The sequence below is a fragment of the Idiotropiscis lumnitzeri genome, chromosome 5 (genome assembly GCF_059441095.1).
Source record: "Idiotropiscis lumnitzeri isolate Australia: NSW breed Sydney's pygmy pipehorse chromosome 5, RoL_Ilum_1.0, whole genome shotgun sequence".
NCBI lineage: Eukaryota > Metazoa > Chordata > Actinopteri > Syngnathiformes > Syngnathidae > Idiotropiscis > Idiotropiscis lumnitzeri.
In genome coordinates this window covers 18,155,608-18,182,686 of record NC_142395.1, presented here as the reverse complement: position 1 = coordinate 18,182,686, position 27,079 = coordinate 18,155,608, and the positions used below count along the sequence as shown (strand labels likewise).

The following is a 27,079-nucleotide window of genomic DNA, read 5'->3' as shown; positions in this document are numbered from 1 at the left end:
TGTTCTAATTTCCTGCTTATATATATTACACCACATGTTAAGTGCTTTGTTACAGCTCCAGCTGTTGGGAAATGCGCCATATGAAAAAAGTTGGAGTGTATTGTATAATCCTCCATCAAGCGTCTCCAGTTGGTCCAAAATACTGCTGCTCACCTTTTGACTGGTACTCATTTGAGGGAGCACATAACTCCTACTCTGGCGTACCTTCAATGGCTCCCTGTGAATTTTACAGTTCTTTATAAGGTTATATTATTTATTTATATCTTTAAATGGTCTCACCTTACCTCGCTAAGCTCCTTCACTCTTACGCACCTGCCCGGTGCCTCAGGTCTGCTGGACAGCCACGATGAGATTTACAGAGTACAGAGCAAAGGCTCCGAGGGGATCGAGCCTTTTCGCCTTCTTTGGAATGACCAACCGCTAAATGTTAGGCAAGCCTCCACGCCTCGCTTCAAATCTTTAAAACTCCATGTAAAACAAATTTTTATTCTTTGCCTTTTGACCCTGCATGAGACTTGGTTGCTGGTTTTATTGTTTTTGTGCTTTTTACTCTATTATTTGCTTTATTGTTTGACTTTGAATGCTGAGACCAAAACATCGGACTATGCTGAAGAAACATTCCATGATCTCTGATCTAAAGCCTATCGAATATCTACGGAAGGATCTGAAACATTGCGTTTTGAACATGCCTTCAATCCTGAAGCAGCGAGCCTCATTAAGAGTTTAAAAAAACATTTGATTTCAGCCTTTGTCTTAAAATCACGACATTTCGAGTTAATGCCACCATCATTTTCCGGACGGTGTCAGTATATTTTTGTGTAAATTTAAAAAACAAAAACATTGATATGGATAGTTACTGTTTTATGTTCTTGCAAAAGGGTCAGCATAAGATAATATGAACTGTTTGTCTAATTAAGTTGCGAAAGCTCTGGAGGAATATCTTTAATTCTTATGAGGTGCACACCCGATGTAGGAAACCGTGTCTGACTTTTCACCTTCTCCCCTCCCATTTAGCTACTTTGAGTTGGAGAGCAGCGGTGTTCGTGAGGAGATCCGTTACCACTACCGCTTCAAGGGCAAGCCCCGCACCGAGTCCTTCCCCTACCGTCTCGCTGATGGCCAGTGGCACAAAATTGCCCTCACTATAAGCTCCTCCCACCTACTGCTGCACGTCGATTGTAACAGGTACCCCACAAACAGTACAGTACACACGTAACACCTCGGTGTGAAGTCATTTCGATGCTGTCACTTATGGCAAATAAGTTGCGGGTATTTGCAGCTCAGCATTTGAATGCTGCGCTCTCTGATATGACGCATTGTTAACAGTGTTGGTTATAGAAATACCCCAACACATTATAACAACCACACATGAGTATAATAAAAATGGTATTTCTTAATGCCTCTTGGAGGTGGTGCACCCAGAACACACAACCCATAATAAAGTGGAAGTTAACAATGATATAATCGCTCATCGATTGGGCGGTCAAGGCCCCTTTCTGCAAGAGCTCTCCGTCAGAGCTGATCTATAAACATGCTCTTCAGAGGTGATGATCCCTCTCAGTCGTCCGCTCCACCCCCCCTCTGGAGTCAGCATGGCATCACTTGTTCTGCCCCCAATGCACTCGCTGCAAGCCAGCCACTTAGCAAACAAGCGGCACAAATTTGAAAAGCGCTAATGCCTCTGTCACCCATCCAGGATGAAAAGTTGTATGATTCACAGTTGTGTTGTAGTATTGATTTTTCTCTTTTTTTTTTTTTTTTTCCCAGACGCCTATTACTCCCATCAGGCTAGCGCTTTGTCGATTAATTATAGCTGCAACGTCTGTGGGCCGTCTCTGTTCCGAAGATAAAAGCCGGCATGAGGGGGGCGTAAAGATGAACAGATGAAAACATGCCTGCTTAAAATCGTATTAAGATTTTTCTGCTCGTATGCAATTGCTGGGCAGCACAGGTTTGAGGTGAGGTTTGGAGTTTGATACCTTGCTTGTGTACGAGTTTCCGTATCAAATTGTACCAGATACGGCCCTTTGAAGTGTGTGCCTACGACAAGGCGAGGCTAGTGGGGGCAAGGCGTCAGCACATTTGATGTTTGTCGAAAGCAAAATGACAAGGATTCTTCAGAAGCTCAGTGTCACACTTCTACTGAGTGATCAGGGGGAAAATAAATCAGTGGCTTGCAGTTTTATCAAGCTGTCTGAAGCTATTCGATTTAGGGATCCCTTAATTAGGATATGACAGTGCTTCTCAAATAGTGGGGCAGGCCCCCCTCGGGGGGGCGCACTGTGATGCTGAGGGAGGCGCGTGTGAACCTGGGGAACATGCTTTTTTCCCCGCTGCACTACAATAAAATGTAATTGCACATCCACTCCAGTAGTAGGCAGTGGCGCTCTCCTCCGCAAGTCTTAACTCTACGGTGTAGGTTCCTTTTGCTTTTATTTATAGTTGCGGCCGAGAGTGGGTGGTGGTGGGGCGCAAATTGTTTTCGTCTTGCTGGGTGGGGCGTAACAGAAAATAATTGAGAAGCACTGGGTTACGATGAGATTGGCAATGGCAAACTGTACATAGAGTAAAGACACCCCCCCAACAGCAAAACAACAAAAAAAACTGCACATAAAATAAAATTTAAAAATTAAATAAAAAATAAAAGAAAAACTATTCTTCAAGCCAGGTATGCCCGAGTGTGGTCGTTGAGAGCCCCTGTCCAGCCCATTTTACATGTCTCCCTCCTCCATCACACCTGATTAAAATGCTAATAGCGCACATTCAAACTAAAGACACTCACCAGGATCAATATTCTTAAAAAAATAAATAAATCACACTCCTCGGGTCAAAACACCCCAACGTTTTACTTCATGACCTTCCAGCTTACAAAAAAAAAACAGTTTAGATGGTACACAACATGGTGCTGTGAATCAATGAGTGAGAATTGCCATGGTTACCAAGCCAGTCTGACAGACATGCTCAGTGTCAATTTAAAACAGAAAGATTGGCCCCATTCTCTGCTCGAACGCGTTGTTTCTAATCTACATTTCACCACGACCCAGCAGTAGCAGGTGACACCGCTCGCTGGCAAATCACTTTTTCAAACAGCTGCCAAAACGCAGCAAATTATCTTCTCAGCACTTTAGTCGTATGCCAGGTGGGCGGCATGGCTCAGTGGGAGAGTGCTCGCCTCTCAACCCAAAGGTTGTGGGATCGATCCATGTCGAAGTGCCCTCGAGCAAGATAGCGAAACCCCAATTGCTTCTGATGATGTGTCATCAGCAGGTTGACGCAAAGTCAATGTGAAGTGCTTTGAGTGTCTTAATAGGCGGAAAAGCGCTATACAAGTGAAAGACCCTGAGGAGAACTTTTACGGAGTAGTAATTAATGCTCGGTTCAGACCAAACACCAAATGTCACGTCACCCTGCGTGTCTCGCATGCTTTTGTTTGCGGGGGTGACGCCATATGGTTATACTTTCTAGAATTTTTTTTTTTTTTTGCGATGGAATTTTTGGGACTCCTGCTAATTAGCGTGCATCCCCGAAGTTGCTTCCCTGTCTACACCAGATTCCACTCTGTCATTTTAACAACAAAACAAGCCTCTGGTGACTCCATTCCATCGTGTACATGGGTTTCCACTTAGGATGTCCTGACTTACTTGCTCTCCCTGTAGCTTACTCCAATTTAATAGATGGCATCACTCAGACTTCAACATTGTTAGTCAGTATGCCCAAAGGTCTAAAATATAAACAGACTTTTTATAATAAGAAACATCAGGTGTCTTGTGCCATCAGTGTTAGACTTACGTACGTATCCGATGTGTATACAAAAACGGGGCATACTTACGGTGCAAGCAGCATAAAAATTGCCATGTGATGAGTTTTTTAAATAGTTGCGTTGTAGTGTGAAAATATCAACCTTATGTATGAGCATATTCATTGAACATTTTAGTGCAGCCTAACGTTTGTTCCATGCACACTAAACTGACCACATCAGTACGAAAGCAGCTGCAGCAATGTGATAAACACATTCAATTTAAGTTGGATTTTTTTTTTTCTATCGTTTTAAGGTGTTACTTTAACTTAAAATGAGTGCATCGTGCTTCAATTTTCATCGATTCAGAATTGTAGATTCTGCACCTCGAGTTTTTATTCTAAATCCTCATGCTCGCTGACCGAGGCCCATCAATAAAATGAGTAGCAACTTCAAAAGTGCTTTACATAAGCAAAGTGCTTCTCCGTTTTACCCGAAAACGTTGGCTCTTCACAGGATGTTTTATTTATGGGCATGGAAAGTCACCTGGCAATATGCTTGAAAATGAATACATCCATCTTGCTCAGAAAGAGCAGCCATACAGTATACAAATGAACTGATAAACAATGCATTTATTGGATAATAGTGCTTTGCTCTCGGCCTTTTTCATCACACCAACACATTTGCGTGACGTTACCTCCAAACGTATTCCGGAGCATGGACAAGGTCATGCATTTACAGTACTCGATTGCATTATGCAAATGTGTCTCCATATTCTCGAAAGTGAATTAGTGGCACACACCCAATATATTCACATACATCCTTGTCACTCAGAGTCAAGTTTTTGTTTTAGAATAGCTAATCATAGTAATAGGCCCTGCCTGTCACTTCGAACCTTGTGTCCGTCCTCTACTTGCACAAGGTCAATTTATGTGCACATGCACACTGGCTAGTGTTTCCCAAAGGGCCTCAGCTGTTGGGCTCATTACCGCTCAGTTCCTGATGCCAGCTCCTGTGAAGCCTTTTATTTGGCACCTAAGTTTAGACAATGCTCTGCTAAAAGTGTGATAAAAGCCAACCTCAATGCAGAGCTTGGTTTCTCCTCAAAGGCTCCTTCCTCGGGGTGCAACATGGGCTCAGAACAAAAGCGACCCCTTGCTGAAGATCCACTCAATCACTCCTTGCTTTTCTTTTCGGCTTTCAAGCACATTTTGCTAGAGTGGCTGCGACAAAAAAAAAAAAAAAGTCTAAAATGTCTAAAACTCTACAAGCACTCATAGCAAGAACATTTCATTCATCAGTTTAAAAAATAAAAATAAAAAAATCTTGCTCACAGCTTTGCCTCTGGGGCACACTTTCGCTTGCAAGATGCTCTATCAGTGAAAGTGATGACAGATTAGATGCGTCTTCATTGTGTGAGTCGCTTGCAATGGGACATTTTCATCAAAAGGTCACTCTCAAAAGGCCACATGCGCTCTACATTACATGGCATCATCTCCTGATATGTATAGCAAACCTTGAGTGACATTTGAATGCAATCGCTGTCAATTTTTCAGTTGCTCATTGCAAATTTTCCGCGTGTATTGTTTCCAACAAATACACAATGCTATTATGGCAGCTCGGAAGCAAAATCATCAGACAATATTTCTGTTCATAGAATAGTTGTGTTTTTTTTTTTTTGTATTGTCAGTCTTGCGTCATTCCTTTTCCTTCTATGCTGGTTTCATTCAGGTAACAAAGCCTCACTGTCACTCACATACAGTGAATTTAAGAGAAAGAAGGCTTTAGGAACAGCATGGAAAACGCTCAGGGAGCAATTTCATGTCAGACGCTGGGAAAAGAGATACTCTGAAATTGTCACAATAGGAAATATGTTATACATTATTATATTAAGTGAATTTTCAAAAAGTCATAGCTTGGTCCTACATAATCTATAATTGGATATGGTTTATATACAGCATTTTTCCTTGGTCACATTAATTCAGTGTATAATTTTTTACAATATGAACTATTTTATGCCTTGGGTTGTATATTGATGCCTATTCCAAGTCTAACTGTGCACACAAGCGGCTGTCTACATCAAGTGCTGGTATCTTTGCAGATACTCACAGCTTGGCACAATTAGAAATGAACAGGATGCGCTGTTGTGGGCGTGAACACCGCCGACTTGATTCGCAGCCAATCGAAGCAGCTTCTCAGTCCTTTTTATATCAGCTTGCGAGAGGAGTCCTTGACATGGCTGAAGCAGAAACAGATTTGCTGGAGTCCATGTAGGAGGGTAAAGCGTGCAAAGTACGTTGAACTGCAAGCAGACCTCCAATAGCAGATGATTTAACGTCACTAGGAGACCACCTGACATATCAACCCATAATCCAATCAGAGCCACAACTACATTTTGCAAATAATCGGTCTCATTTGTGAATGGCCATAGATTGCTCAAGGCAGAACCTTGTGGTGATTGTAAACAAAAATGATAAACAACACACTTCTGCTTCTACCCGCTGCACAATATTCATTTAAGCCATTTTAAGCTTCACATATTTGTAGCAGTCACCAGCATGGCTAATGTGCGTGTGTGTTCTGGCGGCAGAAACTTCCCCCTGAAGGCACGCCATCTTGAGACCCAGCTGCTACGGCTGGGCCACTTCAGCCATGACGGAGCAGTCAGCTTAGTGGTGGTCCTCGGTGCCTCCTACTGTATAAATGTCTGCCAGTGGTGGGGGAAAAGAATTGTTAATGGTCTGCGGAGGGAAAAAAAAAAATCTGCTGACCTCCTGTGTATATGGCTAGCGGCAGGATTAAGATGCTTACATGATCAAGGTGAGGCGTTTGCCCTCAGGTTAATGCTGCAAAATTTCAATATCTACTGGTTTCCCGTGGGGATTTCAAGTGGAATGTCCTGTTTGAGCAATTAAATGTTTAAGACCATCCGTCTTAATAATATCACTCTTAACAGTATTTGTGCGTGATGCTTGTTTTATACGCTAACAGCATGTACTGTATATGTACCGTCAGAGATGGGCACTGTGCCCCATTTTGCCGATCCGTCCTCCGTCCTCCATTTGCGACCTGGGCACCCTTCCGTCAATGTCCCTCCGTCCTCATTCATTAAAATCAGCGTCCTTCGTCTTCATCCTTTTGAAGCGGTTCCGTCCTTCCTTTTTTTCAATAGCACATGAGAAAAAAATATTAAGCCATGGGATAGAGAGGCGAACGACAGACGTTTCTTAATTCCTGCTTGGACGGGATGGGAATATAGGTTGAACACGTACGAGACAAGTGACGCGTCATGAAATGGGCATCCGTGGGTACTTGACCCGGTTAGGGATGATGAAAGGGACGGAAATAAATCAATTTCTGTCTTTGCCTAGTCCATCCTTTTTATACAACTTTTTGCCCTCAATCTCCAAAATGGGCGTCCCTCCAGCACAGAGGGACTGACCGTTCTGTCCCCGGGACGGATAGACGGACTCTTACGTCCTTGGGATGGAATGCCCATGTCTTTGTACAGTATGTGCTTTGAAGAGCACAAGGGCATGGTCAATTTATTTAGTATCAAATAATAAGAGTAACAACGCACTTATGCATGTTATTAATTAGGTATAAATTAGTTTGCATCGTAATTATAAAGCTGATATTTAATAATTGGTACATCAACAATAACAGTAATATTTCTCTCAATGCTAAGAGTTGAATGTTTCACATTCACAGGAAACTGCAAAATCGTCGAATGACACCGCTCGTAACGGGTACACACCAACTGCTGCTCCTCTCTAAAAAAATATATATTTAATACACTCCGACAACTGTATTTTTAGATTCAGATTTGCACTTACGGGAGTAATGTGTCATGGTAAATGTAGACTTTGCTGGAGAAGCGTCATTACATATTTTTCTTGAGCGGCACCCAAGCAACAGTCCTGTATTTGCCACTGTTTGCATGTTTTTTTTTTTTTTCAGAAAAAGATGTCTTCGGCACAAGCGATAAAGTCCTCGTTTGAAAGCAGTCACATTGAGACATGCTGTTTAAAAGATTTTGGTTTGTTTCTCTCTGAAAGGGTGCTGAAATTGGCCAAAACGGCATAGTTTTTATTTTATTTAATTAATTGTCACTCTCAAATTTGGGTTTGGCTGACACTTACTTTAGTGTTTATTTTTCATTGAGGTTGACCTTTCCCAATATAGGACACTTCCTAAAATATTCCTTGCAATTGTGGTAGGATGAGCGGGGTCACTTTTGGCTTCTGATAATTGGAATCATAAAAATGATACATGGAATTGCAGGCAGTTTATGGACATTAGTTTCATTGCGTCAGTGCCTAATGAAGGAGGGAAACTGGGAGCGATCCACCTTGAAAGTCTTATAATGATGCATGTTGTATTACCTTTGTGTCCAGCAGCCATAAAATGACATTTTGCATTCCTCATTTGCTATCCCAGTGAGCTCAATGATATATATTTTTTTTTCCCAGCATATCAGCCTGGCAAAACATTTGGAACGTGGATATACGTGGTCAACAACTGTATGATGTTATATTGTTGTGGAACATTTGTCGCACGATAAAATCGCTGTGAAACAAAACCTTTTTTGTGATCCTTTTTGAATTGGATTGAAAAATGACTTGGGAAGACGAGTGTGCTAAGAAGTTAAAAATGATTGAAAACTATAAAAACTTTTCTGTGAATGGTTTGTATTGGGCGGCACGTTGCAGTTCTGCGATTTTGCTTGAGAGGTTCAGCTCATAGTGTAACTTTGTCAAACTTTAATTACTCACTCTGCATTTGGTAGAATGCAACTACGGCCAAGATTTGATGAAATCTGGCACTCTGCCTTTAATTTTTGGGTTGAAAGCTAAAACCTTTGCACCGTCTCATGCATCTGTATTATATTGAACGCACGCCTTTTTCTGTTTCATCGCTTTTCAAAGCTATTTGCCCAATGGGATGACATTCATCAAAGTTTTCTAACCACTTTTGATGCTGATTAAATATATTTTTGCTTGCCGTTTTGCACTATCACGGCCTGGGTTTCGTAGTTATTTAATTAACAAATATCAGCCGTCAGAAGCGGCTCCCCAAACTTCTTGTTGTGTGACAAATGCGGCCGCTCCTGCCAAGGTCACAATCCATGAGACCGACACTCTGCCAGCCTTCAGCTCTCATTAGCGTTGCTAAGCTTATATCAGCTTGCTGCTCCAGTTGCTTTGTTGGTTTGAGGCTCTCCAGTATGGTTTCACTGTTGTCTTGTGTTCGATGTGATGGAGTGTGTCATTAGGTGCGCCAACGCACCTACTCCAGGCAGGCACCCAAACAGGGGGTCCCCGCTGTCGATGAAGCATAGGAGAAGGTGTGACAAGGAGACTCGAGGGACATTCAAAATAGTATTACAATATTTTCAGAAAAGTACACAAGCTTTTATTATTAGATAAGGTCATTGCACAGATAGCAAGCAGGAACACTGGGTGAGAACACCTGATTGAGATCCATTTTCATACCGCAAGTAAATGCAGTCCTATCCTCGGCAACAAGTCGCGGAATTTGGGTCATTTTATCCATTAAACATGATACATCTGCGATCGTGTTGCATGTGCTCTACTTTCTGTCTCATGTTGCCTTTTCTTTGCCGCTTACAGTTGGGCCTTGTTTTTCACTCTTTTTAATACTCTATTTATTATTATTATTATTATTATTATTTCTTTTTTATTTTTATTTTTACAACAAATCCCATCATCCATTTGCTATTTGTGGATGTCTTGTCTTCTCGGACCACGCACTTATATCTTTAAGCACAGGATTGCAGTTGGACTGTTTGAGGGTACAGTTCAATTTGTTCTGTTCACAATACTTAGAAGTGGAAGCATAAGAGAGACTGACAGATGCCCTTTTGAAATCTACTGTAGATACTTTGCACTGCAATGACAGAGTCTGCCTTTATAAAGCTTTAGATGTTACCAAAAAAGATAAGAACAAAAAAAAAAAAGGCACACCAATGAAACCTCGCTCCCTACCCAGCACACAAAGTAATGAAGTTCCTGTGTCAACTTTTCAGTTTCACATATTTAATTTAAAGGGTTTGACAACTTTGCTTGAGTTCTTATTGCACACCCGGAGCCAAAGGATGAAAAAGAAATCTCACAAATAACACTTATTGTATGTCAGACAAATTGTCTCGCACCTTGCGAAATGCTGAATTATTACTTTCACCGTAAATGTCCACTTCATGCTTTGTTCTTTAGTGGGATTAAAGTAATATATAAAGTCAACATTGTTACTGCATTTCGGGTTTCCGAATGTTGTCAATGAGGGATACATGCGACCTGGCCGTTTGGCTGCGGCCGCACTCCAAAGAAATCCCATACTTGTCCAATCAAGGACCACATATAAAAGTGGAAAGTAGGATTTGAAAACATTGGAATTGTGCCGTTCAAGACTGTCATAAAAAAAACAAAAAAAAAGCAAACAAAAACATACAATTCGCATACGTAAAAAATAAAAAAATCCGATTTGTGTCGCATTTTCCTGCAGTGTGAACTTAACATGTCATCCAAGGCATGGCCGTCGTAAAGTCGAAACTTCGCAGTTCGAGTACGTCGTAACCTGGGGAATTTCTGGACTATTTAAAGGATTTTCAAATCATTTTATTGTTTTTATTTAGACTTTACACAACATCTCATCTTTCATTGGAACGGGGTTGGTAATTTAGGCTGGATACACACTTTAAGACAGTCGGGCTGCTCTTGTCCCAATTTTGCCAATTGGAAAATCCCACGGGGCCATGCATTCTTTAATTAAATGCTTTTGTTTGACCATGCAGATAAAAAGAGAAAAAAAAAATCTTTATGCTTCCTAAAGTGGGTGAATTAACATGATTTCACAAATTGTTTGGAAACCAGTGGCTAAATAATGAGCACCCTTTCGCATGCTGATATGTAAACTCGGAACTTGCAAGGCTTCGTCATTGCGCTGGGATTCTCTTTTGTCTCGCAGGATTTTTTTACGTTTTGTTATGAACTGAGCTGGTTTTATCTAACTGCCTCTATCCCCATTCAACATGCCATTTTTAGCTTCAAATCTATGTTTCATAATGATGCATTATTGCTCTGACCAAACAGTTTGGATAAGTGACTATTCTATTCAAGTATGACTTTGAGAATCTTATGCTCGGTTCACACCAAATCTGTTGCGAGCGTTGCGAGTGAATTGAAGTGGATGGAGTTTGCGCGAGCGAGCGCGGTTGCGTGCGCTGCGACGTGAATGATGCGTTTGGAGCGTTTGGTCATTTGGGCGCAGTTTAAAAAAAAAAAAAAAATCATAAAATAATACAAGCTGGAGCTGTAACAATATGTCATGATCACTTCCTGTCAGCACAGAGGAAAGAAGAGGAGAGCACTGCTTGTGGTGAAAATTGAAGTGGATGCTTTCATGTTTAACTTACCTCAAGGTTCAGTAAGAGAGAGCATATGGATGTCGGATCGTAATGGCACAGGTGGCCTTGGGCATGTTCACAAACTCACTGTTACGACTGTCAGGAGTAACACATAAAATGAAGCAGCTGGTAAGATATTTCAAGTCAGTTTTACAGCTGTTTGTGTTGCTACATAATAACCCGAAACAACACAGAGACTATTTAGTGCATCTGCAAGACTATTGTCCACTAATCATGAATGTACACGCTTTGACAGTCCGTCAAAATATGTCTTTAGATTAAAGCCGTCCGTGTTGCAAAAAAGATTGCGATATCACCGTTGACTCACTATCCATGAAATGTGGTTTCGGATTTAATGTAATCAAATTTGACCACCGTGGCAATGCAAATACAGTCGTCTGCTTTTTTTAGTTAATTTAAGTAGACTGTTTAAAACACTAACCTAATAGCACCTTCTCCATCATAAGCTGCATTCAACGTTCCACTTATCCACTTAGCACATCTCTGCATGGCTCTTGTCTTAAACTGTCTCAGGAATAATGACCAAGACTTTCACCTTCCTGCCTCGACTGTTGTAGGTCAATTTCAAACACTGATAAAGGTCAAGATGAGCTGCGTAAAATTGGAAGAGTGCTGGTCTATTTTGTTGAATGGAGTGATATGTCTGTTTCTGCTCCAAAGTTTCTGCAGTCCCTGAAATCAACATTTTCCTAGTTGGCCGTCAAATAGGGAAATTACATTGCATTTTATTTTTCTGTGAACCTTTACTTTTTATATTGGCAGTGATTTAGTATAGAATATGCAACAATACTGTATCCAACCTAAAAAATCATTAAGTAGTATTATATAGTAGGGCTGGGACGATACACAGAGCTTAACAGGGTATTGAAAGTACGATACTCCCTCAATGTATCGATACGTGGGATCGGCACAAATGGTATTGCGGTACGTCGCAAAAAATTCAATTTTTCCCTTGCTCTATTATATCATCTTTCATTTGTTTGTTACTTACACATCATTAGTTTGCTAATTTTGCTTAAAGGTTCATGATCTCACCTCCACCCCTAAAAGGAACTCATACTTGAGAGACTATTGGGCATTAAAGACCAATCTCATTACTTCCCCTTAAGCCTTTACATTGTTTGTGGAAATGAAGACAAAAGGTGGAAAAACCACCCCCCTAGAAAATTTGAGCCACGACACACATAGTTGTGTGAGTACATGAATGATTTGTCGCAAAGTCCAAATCTTGTGGAAAAAACGTTGCTCAATGCAAACAAGATTGTTGGTCAAATGTTCTTCTCATGCTGGCATTGTGGTTGCAAACATGATCTGTTATTCAATGCAACCTGCACCATGGTGATAAAAGAGCATTGTTAATCACACTGTACAGTATGTCGACTGCTGAACGTCCTCTGTAATTAGCTGTTGAACGGGTGCTGCTGCAAACGTCAGACAATGCAAACATGCCCCTTAGCACATTGCTATTTTAATTGGCGTCACATTGCTCCAACGTTTCCTCTGTGAAACTTTCCACTGCTGCTTAGCTGCTGACAAGAGAGGGGGAAAGAGTGAAGACGGAAAGGTTTGGGAAGGGGGAGACAAAATAGAGCAAAATCACCTGACCTCTTCTTTCTTTACTGCAGTGACAGCTTGTCCGGACAGTAACAACAACTTTGAGTCTACTGCATTTAGAGACAGCGGCGCTGTCACAAAGCGTTTGAACGGCTCATCGATATATAAGATAAAAGTGATAGTTTGAATATGTCAAGTGCGAGTTGAAAAATAAATGTTCGGCAAGCTAAGTTGCATAAAATTGAGATGCTGATTTGCATTTCAACAGTTAAATCGATTGACGTGGTGGAAACTCAAAACAGTTGACATTTGAATTTGGCTGTTGCTCGCATTCGTGGCACAGATGTGTTTTTTTGGTGCTCAGATTGATAACGGATTGTAAAGATGACGTTGGCTAGCATGCTAGCCATTGTGTTTTGCTCAATTACTCAAAGGCAACCCCATCAAACATTTTTTTACGTACTGTGCAAATGATGCAATCTTCTTTGATTGTCTCTAGCATTCCCGCAACACTGGAGAGGATACGCGGTTCACAGTATGGATAGATAGATATATTAAAAAAAAAAAAAAAAAAAAAAGAGAGAAACAACTAAACCGTTTGGGGACACAACAATTTTGTCATTGTTTACACTTCAAGTCAGCGATAGTCACTTGTTTTCTGACATCGTACTCTGCCGCCTCCTGTTTACAATCATTATAAAAGAATTCAAAATTGTTACTTGATTTCTTTTTACAGTTAGCTAGTGGCTAGCACAAGATGCTAATATATCAACTGTTCCCCGGACTCTTCCTCACAACCACCAGGGGTAGACTAAAGCTCACCTGAACCCAAATCAGAACAAGTGGATTCATTTTTTCCAAATTACAAATTGTAAAACCTTTTGGGTGCTGGGACGCCACAGTTAATTGAATTTCAATTTGCTTTTCAATTTGCAGCTAATACTCGCTGTACCGGTAGGCCCAAGTGTGATCATCTTTGAGGTGATTCTTCATGATTTCATCATTCATCATCAATACTCCGAGCGAGCGTTATGCAGCACCAAGTATTTCAATCTTGAAAATGAGTATTGCATTAAGATATCACATACTCTGTGCCTTGACTCTGAATTTTGTTTACTTACGGGATGTATTTATCATACATTCTGATAGCTTGCATAAGCTGTCTGTGGTTTTATTTTGAGAGATTGTGAGAACTATTCCAAGTCGAGCATATGCACACACACAACACTGAATTTAAATCTGACAGAGCTGGGGGTCTGAGCTGTTTAGTTTGGGATTAGCAGCTCCCCCACATTTTCGACTGTGGGGATTTTACTCAATGTTAAACAAGAATACAGTTTAACTGAGCTTAATAACACGCTTGAGGTGAAAGCGTAAACGTAGATGTGATTTACAGTATGCGAAGGAACTTTTATGGCGCTATTATGGGCAATTATCTGCACTGCTGACCTTTCTGGCTTACAAATTGTACTTTTTGTCCTCTATTCTGTTTTTGAAACAACTCCCACAGCAATGAAAAAGGCTTTTGTGATTTATCTGGTCGAGGTAATGCCCACTGTCCTCCATGGATCAGTGTTTTTATGATGATGAAAAAAAAAAAACGGCCTCCGCATCATTGGCCCATGCTCGTGATTTAGTCGGGGCAACATTTTAACCAACGTATGAATGTTTGGATAAAATTGCTTACTCCCTGCATCATTTTTTTTTTATTAGCAAAGTGGCTAAGGGATGCTATTGAGCTTATATTGGAACATACCAGACGTGTAGCCATGTTTATTTTTCATTCATACGTTTCCCCTTGCAGTATGAATATCTCCCAGCTACGTATCTTAACAACATTCTGTATCTCTGACTCATTAGATGCATTTTTTTGTTTTGTTTTGGAAAGTGGAATATTAATACCATAATTGTTTTCTCTTGCATCAAAACGGTTATCAGCTCACGCTCTGTCAAAAATTGAGGAGTTGATCTGTCATTAAATCCTCCATTCTTGGATACATACTGAATTCTGTTGCTTTAGTGAAAATAAAGGATGTCTACCTTGACTCATCCAGCATCCTGGTTTGGCCCTGATCTCCGTTACATGAAAGCTAATGCGCAACAGTTCTGGCGAAAGTTGACAACGAAGCATAAAAGGATGAATGGACTCTTCGTTCAAGGCTCTCTCACAGACTCAACCAAACACTGACCCAAAAACGATTGCAAAATGTATAAATGTCTGCCATTTCTATAACATATGGTGAAAATTGATTTTATTTAACAAGTCAGGCTTGATTCTTACTCGAGCCATTACAATCAACAGTTTGAGCAATTCCAGCCTAGTTTTCGCCCTCTTATACAACAGTGAAACAGCCTTAATAAAAATCGCCAATGACCTCCTCCTGGCAGCTGATTCTAGTTTAATCATCATTCTTCTCCTTAGTCAGAGTGTGGCCTTTGTCACCATGTCCCACAGAATCTCTCTCAACAGACTCATTTCCATTGGCATCTCCTACTTGCCCTTAAACTCCTTTAAATCCTACCTTTTGGTCGTACTCGGTTTATTCAACTTAAACCATTAAACGACCGCCGGACCGTAGTCACCACAGGCGTGCCCCAGGGCACAGCTCTGGAGCCCCTCCTTTTCATCATACGTCTCATTCCCATCAGCAATATTTTCTGCAAAAACGGCATTTAATTACAGTGCTACTTGGTTGACACCAAGTTCTACTTCTCTAGCAATCCCCTCCGCTGACATCCTTCTTGTCTGTCTAATTGAACTTCAACCTGCTTTCGTTCACAAATTTAAAAGCAATGAAATGTAATTCCTTATAATTGGGTCATTACCCACACTTGTTAGGACAGAATTAAAATTAGCCTGTTTTCCATTCTGCCCAGTTTGCGAGTCAAGGTTTTATCCTTGACATCTTCATTTCAGGTTTGCATAAATACCATTAACTCGATCATACTCCCATTTCTGCATAAACTGCCTTCGTCCTTCCCTCACCTGCTCTTCCATTACCATACTTGCTGATCAGCCTTGTGACCTACGGCATCAATTATTGCACATCAAATCTTTTTGGTCTCACCGACAAATCCCCCATTAAATTCCCAGTTTGGCCTAAATTCAACTGCTTGAGTCAACTAGAACCACTTTCTCCCACCTTGCCACGAATCCCCCCCCAGCATATACCCGTCTGTCGTTAGATTGTCAGCACACCTCGCACCTTCACATCGTCATTTTTGCCAAACATTCTACCCAACAAACCTGCGCCGTTGGATAGAATCTTGACGGAAGCATGCAACCATCGAGTGGGCGGAGTCTGGTCGGTGACGGATTTGTTGCATGATGTCTCACCCGATCCAAGACAGAGAACGATATTATCTTGTAGCTCGGCCGTCGTGAACGACATAAAAATCATGTAGTCTGAGAAAGCCATTAGTTGTGGCCAGAACACGAGGTGGAGCGTTCTGATTGAGCTGTAGCTGTTTGATGCTCTTTTGAGGGACTAGTACAATAATCAAGGGAGGCCCATTTTGTGGCCTTTCTGTGACAATTTTTTTTTTTGGTATCTTTTCCAAGGCCTCTCTTAAAGCCTGACTCAGTCAGGATAAAATAGTGTTGTTGTTGAAGGTGTTTGCCGGGATAATACCTAAGCCTGTTTCTATCTTTGTCAGTAATCTTGGTTAATCCAGCCAATTTCTCTTGTCCAGATATCAACACCCCATTTGGAAACTGTGGGGTGAATCCCAGCTGTCATGTTTGAGGAGAGCAATTGCTGCGCTTCTACTGTTGGCTTCACATGAAGCAAGAGGAAGGAAATGCACATGAACGGAGTCGCCTTTTTTAATATTCAACGAGAGTGGATGAACATCCTTTGTTTAATAATTGCATCTGTGTCAATAGAATTACCAAATACTGTATACCACGTGAATATCACTCAACTGAATTTTTTCATAAAAAAGGTAAAAAATCATGCTACGGTATTATATACGGTTCATAGAAATTACCAAAGAAATGCACCTGTGTAAATAGAATTAAATACTGTATACTACGTGAATACCACACTATTAAAAAAAAAAAAGAGCAGAAATCATGCTACAATGTTGATTTAGAATTTTAGAAATGGTTTGAAAGACCTTAATCATAGCCATGATGGGAATAGAGCCAAAATTTTAACCTTGATTTGAAACCATTTACACTTTATTGGTATGTATTGAATCTTTATTCGTTCATTTTATCCACTTGGATAGCACCAGTTAACATGCATTTTGGTGCCAACGGTTTAAAGGGGATGTCAAACCAGAAGTCCTGGAAATTTATTATTTTTTTGTTTGTGTTTTGTCTTGACAGGATTTATGAGCGAGTTATAGACCCACCTCAGATGGAACTCACCCCAGGAAGTGGAGTTTGGCTGGGCCAGCACAGCCACAAGCACGGCTTATTCAAGGTGAGCCTCTGAAAAAGACGCATACGCAGTCAGCGCAATTCCCTCGTGGAGCTTAACGTGCTTCCCATTTAAAGTTGCCTATGATAATTGGGCAGATTTGCACCGGGCTTGTAAGTGGAAGGGAGCCTGGTAAAAGACACAAGAAGAAGTACCAAGGGGCTTACAGAGTAGCTGCATACAGCGCAGTGTGTGCTTTGAAACACTTATTCCCAAGCTCATTACAATGTCGATCTTTAATCACTGCTCATTTTCTCACCCTGCTGCATGAGCTCAGAGCAGGCAAAGGACATGACAGATTGTGTCAAAGATATGATTTTCTTCCTGTTTAACCCACATCCCTGCCCACCCAATCAATGGCCATTTTTTTTCCTCGCTCTTACATATTGATTAGCCTCCAATGTCTGCTGTGGTGTAAATGATGTTGCTCTGAATGTGAAGGCCGCAGTCTCGTCTCCCTCCGCCTGCTTCTCATTCACCTCTTTGTAGCCTAAGACTTAAAGGGGATCCTTCTTCTTGAGGAAAGCTGTGTTCTTGAACGATTCAGCTTAATCATGCAGTTTTCTACCCGCGCTTGGTATGATACTTGGTGTGTTGCTACTCTATGTGTAAGGATCGCTTAAAAGTGATTGTCAGCAAAGAGACAGAAACTGGTTTGTGTGAAGTGATGGAGGAAAAGCGAAATTTCCCCTGCAGCTTTACGCTGGTTTGGGTTGGCATGTTGGTTGACAGGTGTGCTTGTAACACCTTGAATCCTGAACCTGTTGCGTAGTGTGTTGCAAGGGCTGTCATATCACGATAAGAGTCAACCGTAGGCGCAGGCTACACTTACACAACTCTTGGAGAATGGCATTCAGATTTGTTGCTCGAGTGTCAAAATGATCAATGTACTGCAATGGGTTCTTTCATATTAATTATTCATAAAATCACAAATCAGCCGGTATGATTGTCTTATATAATACATTGGGGGTGATTCTAATACAGTGGCACCTTTACTTATGATTTTTTGTTAATTATTTAGTTTATTATTTTTTTGGTCAAAGCCAAAATTTTTCATAAAACCAGTTTATTTCCTATTTTTAGTTCATATTTATTTTCACTTCCCGTAAGTTTAATTTTATACGATACAGTGCTGTATGCTGTAAACCGCAACAAACTGTTGTGTTGTGGTGTTTTTATTTATTATTTGGTGGGGGACTGACCCAAACAGATCATTTTAAAGAGGAAATTATGTGATGTTTTGTGTAAAATGAATGATGAATAATGGAATTAAGTAAATTCTTTAGTCAAGGTATTAAGACTAAAAATTCGTCAGGTAAATGTAAACATAACAAAAAGCTGGTAGTAAACTGTCTCTTCATACATTTGTATTCAGAATAATCTGTACAAGATATTTCTAATATATTTTTTGCTTTTGGTGAGCCAACCACCATTTTTTTGTGGAAAAACGCCCGGTTAGTATCAGTTTTCACAACTGATTCATGATTATGTCACATCATCAACCAATCAAGTTTGCGTCCATTCCTGAATGTGCAAACGTTTTCAGGCCCTCGCTGTACAAACAAAATAAAAATTAGATTAACGCACTACTCTTTAACTGCTTCACATCCGTGTCACATAAATATGAAAATAAAAAAAGATTTTGAACTTGGCTCACATTTTTTAACACCACTATTATGTTAAACACAGTCCTCAATTAAGTTTGAACTATTGCAGCTCAACAGAGGATCATATATTAAAGTTCTTGCAGTCTCGAACTTTTAATGGTGATGGGTTGTACTGTCAGCCCTAATTCATACCACTGAGAGGAAATAATTAAATTTTTGTGTTCAGCTCAGCAGGTCTCTTAATAGTCACAGTACGAGTTAAAACACATTTAGTCGCCCACGCACTTACAGATAGAAATTGAAGACTTTTTCTTGCATTACAAACATTCTTCACCATTTATTCGACGGAGCAGCATGTTGAGGGTAGAGGTTAGTATTGCTGAGAGGCTCAGGGTTGGAATCTTGGCTCAAGAACTCTTGTGCTCTTGTGTGTAGTTTTCTTATGAGGGTTTTCACAACGGGTGGGATTAGGGTTCCTCCCCAGAATTGGATTGTAACGAGGGGGCACGACAAGAGACACTTTTGCTACCTTCTGCCTGTTCTCAAACTTTGTATGGAGTCTCTTTGTTTACTTTTATTTATTTATTTTTTTTAATTTGATTGTTCGACATACTGTAATGGTCAAATCAAATCAGGATTGATGAAAATAATGCGTTGAATTAATTGGTTTCTGCAATGATTCAGAGGGTATGATGCAGGCCGTCATATATAATGACATCCACCACGTATCAGCGGAGCGCAGAAAATATCCATTTGCGCTTCAATCAAATCCACCAAAAAACACCATCTGTGCCACAACTTAGACCTGCTTTTAGCTGGTCTAAGGTCTAGTCTATCTTTGGTTACCTAATTGTCAAATGTGCTGGAGGTGTGGGAAAAAAAAAAAAAAAAAAAAATATATATATATATATATATATATATATATAAAACACCCCTGATCCACCAGCACGGTCTGCCAAATTCCCAAACAGAGTAGACGGCACGAAAATGAAGATGCGGCAGTTTTTATGCCGAGCGCGCATGCGCCTGTCTATACCAATAGAGCCCTTCTTCTTAAATTGGGAAAGGTGTTGCATTAGACTATCATGCGATTACTTGTCATGTCCACGTTTATTCCCAATTCTTCATTTTTTTTAAAGTTTGCATAAAGTATAAAATAAATCATAAAAAAAAAATAAAGAAATCAGCCTGATCCCTTGTAGCTGAATTTCTTCTATGAATGGCCTGAATTGCATTCTTGTAGTTCTTGTCAAACCGTTTCTGGCCCAAGATGGAAATGCATATTATTTACAGCATATGTAGTATACATTTCTGTGAGAAGGAGAGCATGAAAAGAAACATTTCAGAGTTTCACCTGAATTTTCTACTAATCGTAGAGAATGATGCATGGTCAGGGCTTGAATATTACACCGCCAGGATCGACATCTGAGAGCTACACCTTCATTTTTATTCTGACACTTCTGACAACCTCTTCTGAAACAGCCTGTGCTCAGCCCGTGTGCGTGTGCGTGTGTGTGGGGGGGTGTGTGTGTTGCTATGTGAATGTGGTCTCAATCTGTTCTGCAATCCTGTTCATCTCATGGCTCTTCCTCCAAGATACAGCGGCAAGTTGTTGCTTGCATCAAGGCCACGTAAACGCACTCTGAATGGATTTCGTGCATATTCCAAGCAAAGCGAAGTTGGCGGCCAATGCTCGAGATGACGTATTTTAATGTTTCCAGCAACCAATTTTAAGGACAAATTGCGCGGCTCTGCATGAGTGGGATTTACAAAATTGGTTTTCCTTAAAGATTATTATTATTTTTTTGTTCTTTCAAAGGGTTTGTCCCCTGTGGTTATCATAAGGGCCTCTATTTAGCATCCTTGCACTGTTGGGTGTGATTTGTCAATCACAATGATTGGCATCTTGCGTCGTTTATGATTTAGTGCTGCAAAGCACTCGACTTTGTCCTCAATTTCATTTTCAAGGAACTCTGCATGGTATTGACACATTTTGACGTTGCTTCTTTTGTGATGGTGGTGGCCCTTTCTCATGTAAATGAGTTCCATACAAGGGGAATATGCAACATTTCTCGATACAGCAAATAATTTAATTTAATCATGAAACTCAACCTGTAATATGTGAAGACACCCACTGGTAAACATCAAGGAAAGTGGACCTGATGCATCAATAGTGGAATAAAAATGTAATCAGTGGCTCTCTCTCTTTCTTCTTGTCAGGGCATTATCCAGGATGTGAAGTTTGTTTTTGCTCCCAACGGCTACATCAGCCAGTGTCCAAACCTTAACCGCAGTAAGTATCGCCATGCACCACAGTTTTCTCAACTGAAATTCTTTTATATTATAATGAGTGTGTTTCATTAACGTTTGCCTCTATGAGAATTGGACTGCGATAAGATGATGGTCGGCAAATTTAATTTGTAACAAAAAAGTGTCCCGTGCATTTCCCGCTGCTCTTCTTCTTCGAATGATGTTAATTTCCCCATGAGATCCCCTCTACCCCGTTTTCTACCTGTAAAATAGAAATCCAAATCCCAATCAATACAATATGGCTCATAATTCTACATTGTCTTTTACGGCGACACCTACCACAAGCCAAAAACAACATGACTGAGACTTTTGTTTTGTTCACTATCGATCTGCGTCTAAATTGCCACCATTAGTTGGATGCTTTATCTTTTCAGCTGTGTTCATGCACTTTTTCTTTCAGCCTGTCCAACCTGTAGTGATTTCTTGAGCCTTGTGCAAGGTATTATGGACCTGCAGGACCTACTCGCCAAGATGACCCTCAAGGTAAGAACAATCAATTGCCTCCCACGAAAGGAGATAGCCAATATAGCTCACCAGACTGTACATAAAACAGATTAAATTCTTATTTATTGTCATTAAGTTGACAGTATGTACACACAGCAAAACAAAAACATGGTCTGTTCCTTAGTGTCATAAATCGTCTTTGGTGTAATGCTTGGAGAGCGCAATGCATTCATACAACAAATACATGAAACCGTATAAACCTCAAAAGGGTAAACACTCGCGCAATCATAATCTATTATTTAAAAGGCACACTGTTGTAGGAATAAAAGAGTTCTAGCAAGTTTTGTACACGCAATGGCTGCCTTAAGGGAGGCACTTAAAAGAGTGATGAAGGGATCTGACAAGACCTTGGCGATGCAGACTGCTTCCCTTTGTACTGTGTGAACGGACGTACGGGTCAGAGAGAGGCGTTTAAGAGACGCCAGTGATTTTTACTTCTTGTTGGAGGATTTTGGCATGTTTTTTCTTGCTTTTTTACTGCAAAGGTGTGATGTTGAATGTGAGAACAGGATCGACGAGTGACCGGTATACACTGATTTAATGTTAAAACATCAGCATCCGCAGAAGAAAGACGTATTGCTGGGCCTTTTTGGAAAGCGGATCTACATTCTGCGTGAACAACAGGAGGTGGTCAATCTCCATCCCCTGGGATCTAAAAATATAGACCCGTTCAGCTTAGAGAGTGGATGTGGTGTGTCACGGGTCCTGCTTCCCCCACAGCACAACTCGTTGGTTTTATTAACATTCAGTTCCAATGAGCTCTCCTGAAACTAAAGGGCCATCGTTTCCATATACGGCTTCCATGTAGACAGGGAATGTTCATCAGTCAGAGAGGCCACCAGGGCCATGTTATCTGCGTTTTTTAGCAGTTTCAGTCCATTGCTCTTTCATGTCATTTCATTTGTGTAGAAGAGGAAGAGGATGGGTGAGAAACTGCAATCCTGTGGGACACGTGCATTGAAAACAATATTTTAATTGAAGTCACATAAAACCAGCGTTGTAGTGACATGTAGTTCATGGAGCCGGTGCTGAAGTTTGCTTGTGGTCACTATCAAATGTGATGTAAAGTCCGTTGATGATATCCTAACAACTAAAAGGTTGACATTTTTATTTTATTTTTTTGCATTTGCAGAGAATGGAGGGAATTTCTATGGCTCTGAAGTCATTCATGGCTTTGGCGTGAGGCTTTTTGGCAGGGGTGGGCAAATTACAGCCCGGGGGCCACATGCGGCCCGTTAAATGTTTCAATTCGGCCCACAAACTTGAAAAAAATTAAATGAATAAGCCTTGTTAATGTTTTATTTTCAAAATACTGTGGGTTTTCAAATACATTTTTATTGTTGTAATGCTTTTGTTCACGTTTAGTTAAAATTAAATGTATTTTTTTTCTCCTATGAGGACAGGACAGTTGTCTCCTTGGTGACAATGCTGAAGGTTTGAAAAAATTTAAACAGTTGAGTTACAAGGTGGCCTAGCTTGACGGCACAATCCCTTGGTACGTAGCCCTTCAACACATTTGGACTGGTGGTCTACCGTGAGTGGGTTTGGCAAGCACCGTCCTCTGCCCAACAATGATTGTGAGGGCAAATGGAGGTGGTAGCACACTACTTCTGGTGCTACGTCACTTTTGTTTAACCTACCAGAGATGGTGTCAAGCTCCTGCTCAAGAGAAGCAGGATCTGGGGATTGGATCACATCTGCTCTGGTTGGTCTTCCCATCATGACGTTGAGTCTTTGGTGAACGGAGTGTCCGTCTTGTTCATGCAGCGGAGCTAGCCTGCTTGTTCTTGAGAGAAAAAAAAAAAAAAGGCGATGACCTCACAGCAGTTAAAATATCCGAGCAGGAAGCATGGGTGATCTGCTGCTCTGGTGACAATGTCATTACAGCATTCAACGATGCATTCAGCTGTGCATTGTCGGGTCAGGAACATATGCAAGAATCACTGTCTGCTATGTCAAGTCGCTAAGAAGATGGTGAGGACGAAACGATCCAGTCAAGATTTCGTAACGTTATAACCATTTGCGAACTGTGTCGTTTGGTGCCCATCTGTCATTTACGGCTGTGCAAGGCCCCTCCCTTTCCCTCTCTTACTGGTATCCCTGTCAACGCACATGAGCACAAACCTGAGTGTAAGCCTCACGCAGGCACGTCTCTGGGAATCAAAACATGCTCGTGTTACGACAGTCTGCATATAAGCATTCACTGTATGCTAGTAGTCTGAGCTGTCAGCGAGATATTGCAGGCCGTTTGCCGAACACACAGCGCACTCTATAGAATGGAAACTGATATTGCGCATCCGGTTTCCACATTGCATCAAACTTCAAGTACAAAGAGAAAATGTCTGTGAACAACAAAACAAAAAACAACCGCATGTCGCTCAAAAGATGAAACAAAAAGAGATGATGCTCGCTCGCTAAGCTATTTAAATGAATATTAATGAGAAACAAATCCACACAATTGTTGTTTAACAAAATCTACTATTCATGATTATCTTGTTGTAGCCTAAGTCAAATAGTCAATTTTGTGTTATTATAATTGCACGCAAATACTAGTTGCTAACGATGTCAATTGTATGAAATTGGTTTCACTCCCATTGACGGGCATATACGTCAAAAAGTCCATTCATTTTACCTTTGCTGGCAGTGAATGAGTTAAGACAAAATACTTTTTTCTGGAGGTGGGCAAAAGACTTGCTATGAGTAAGAGTCATTTGCTCTGCACCAGATTTTTTTTTTGTTGACTTGAAACCTATTATAAAAGAAAACAAGATGAACGCTATTACGCCAGTTGTCTATAATTGTTGTTTATTTACAAGAAAAAAAATGAAATAAAAATCAGTGATGTCAGCACCCCAAAAACAAATTTTGTCCTGTTCCATAATGTATTTATTGAATTATAAGTAACTCAACAATGGCGCTGAGGTTGTTATTGTTTTCATTGTTATCCAGCGCAACCATCTGGGTCGCCGCCATTTTGGGTTTTAGCAGCCTTATAAATTCCGACAACAATAACTTACAATACATGAGTCTCAAACGTTAAAACTACTTTCCGACAAACATTACCATCCCGCTGTGTTGACACATTCTACTTTTCCGTTCATACTCACAGCACTTTGCCACCTGATTTGTTCATACAAGTCACAGCGGGGAGGGTGCGGTCATCTCCACTCCCCAAATGTCTCTTTGCCTTTCAGTGATGGAATGACAAGAGTTCACCAAGGGGTGAATCTTTTCTTACTTGAATGTGGTGTACGAGAAAGAGTGACTCTAACCATTGCACATTGATTCCCTTGACATGTGCATGTATCATAAATGTGCAACGGATTATCGAGTATCTCTTGCTCAGAATATTGGACACACCTGAGTGTGCAGATTGAAGAGCGAGATATTATTCTGTCGTTTTAATATTATGCCAGAGTCTCTTTGCCTCATGTGTCAAACACTGGAGACACTCGTCTATTAGCTTCTGACTTGTGTGATACCACTGCCAGTCGGTGCTGCTCACGATATCCTGGAAAGCTATTCCTTTGTGGTGCCTCAGGGCGGACGCTTTGCCTTGCAAATTTGTGTCTTTTGTTTAGGGCTTTGACAGGGCTGCTTTTTCAAGCTCACAGCTCACACAGTCCTCCAGTAGCCAATGGGAATGCCTCTAAATGATGTAAAATAACTCGGCGATACCTAGAATTTCTTCCTCTGTCTCCCTTCGAAGAATCCATCATTTTATGTCAAGTCTTTCCTGACCCTGTGGCAAGAGTGGGTCTCACAGGAGACGCTGGGCTAGACTGAGTGCTGCTTAGGCCAGCTAGCCAATCATATCTTAGATGACCTTGACTGTTCTGTCCGGTTTTCTGACTCAATGACACCAGTCAGAATTCTAAATTTCTTCATGCTATCTATTGAGACAGCATCAGGTCCAAATTCTGATCCTGTTCAGTATTTCTGGACCTTGCTTTAAAATCATACGAGTTGTACTTTGGTTCACCGATGTGTTCCTACTTATGCTGTTTCATGAATCATTCCCAACCCATTCAAGTGTTCACACTGTTCATAATTTCATTTTCTCATAAATAGCAGGCTTGGGACAGCTGGTCCTAATTAGCATGAGTAAATGCCCACCAATGCCAATACAAGGGCACAAAACTGGAGTGTTCCCTCACAGCAACGCAACAAATAGCTGCGTGTCTCCACGTTATTATTATCTACATTATAAACAACCGGAGATACTTTATACCCCCAAACAACGCTGAACGCAGCTATAGTTACACAACGTACCAAAGCTTTCTCAAGCTCCTGTCACACGAGGCAAATTCAGAGATGGGCTCTGATTGGGGTTGCACTGTAGAAATGGCTGAATTAATTTCACTTCATCACTTGCTAAAATTAAATGCAATTTAAGATGCTTATTTTGGCTCTCAATTGCTTCTTCACACAGCTGCGCGTATCGCTTACATGTTTTAACACTCAAGCTCTCTCTCTCTCTCTCTCTCTTTTTCTCTCGCTCTCTTTCACTCACTCACCAGCTCAGTTAAAGGGCCATTACACACAACAACATTTCAAAAAATTATGCTGCTCCGAGTTAAAAACACGCGGTACTTGATCCGGTTATGGACGATTAAAGGGACAAATGAAAACCCACTTCCGTCCCGCCCTTACTTAGTTCGTCCTTTTTAAAATATTTCTAGTCCTCTTTTCTCCATCGATAAAAGGGCCTTCTGTCTGGGGCAGACAGAAGGACAGTTCTGTCCCTGGGACAAATTGCACATCTCTGATTCAACGTACAAAATGATGGTGTCAATATCAAACTATGCCTAACAAATTAATTTAATAAGGAAAAAAATAAATAGCAAAATGAGTTTTATGCGCCAGTAGCTAGTTTATAACTCAGTTTATGGTCCGGCAGCTGTTCTTTGAAAACAAAATATTGCAGTAAAAGTGTGGTGATCTTAACGTTATGTCGATATCCCGATGGGCTGGGCGGCCAGATGAGCCACTTGAACCGTTATAACAGCTGACACATTAATTTCCTCCAGCACGCGGATCCTTTTTTTAATGCACGACTAGAAACAATAACATTGTAACTATATTTCACCCTGTCAAAATAAAATTACTCAACATAGAGGCATAACAAAATTGAAAGTGTTACATATAATAGCCACTAAGTACGCTGGGAAAGTCTGTGTCATCGTAATGTCATCAATCCGTTAACTAATGCACCCGAAGTAGCGGGGATAAGTTTGAAAGGAGAGCGATAACAGGGAGTGCCATGTTGGCTGCCTAAAGGTTGCTTCATAACAGCGTTTGATAAATCTGCTTTGTTAAGTGTATCGTGTCTTATCAGGTGTATTTCCACCTACAAGGAACCTCAAAGAAGTCAACATCTTAGAGGAATGTCAATGAATTTAACATTTTAAAGGACTAAAAACAAAAAGAATGACAGGTGTGTTTTAGTACCAAAACATTTTTTTTCCTATTCAGTGTTGATTTCATCATGGTC

At 40.7% G+C, this 27,079-nt stretch overlaps 1 protein-coding gene across 1 annotated transcript in view; it reads left to right on the top strand.

Annotated features, from left to right (window-relative positions):
- LOC148337121 (protein kinase C-binding protein NELL1-like) overlaps positions 1-27,079 on the top strand; it is a 140,141-nt gene that overhangs the window by 31,042 nt on the left and 82,020 nt on the right. Inside the window, exons 4-7 of the mRNA XM_088296939.1 lie at positions 1,015-1,185; positions 17,071-17,167; positions 20,992-21,064; positions 21,482-21,564. Coding sequence (XP_088153065.1) covers positions 1,015-1,185; positions 17,071-17,167; positions 20,992-21,064; positions 21,482-21,564 — 424 coding nt within the window. The remainder of the gene's footprint in view (positions 1-1,014; positions 1,186-17,070; positions 17,168-20,991; positions 21,065-21,481; positions 21,565-27,079) is intronic.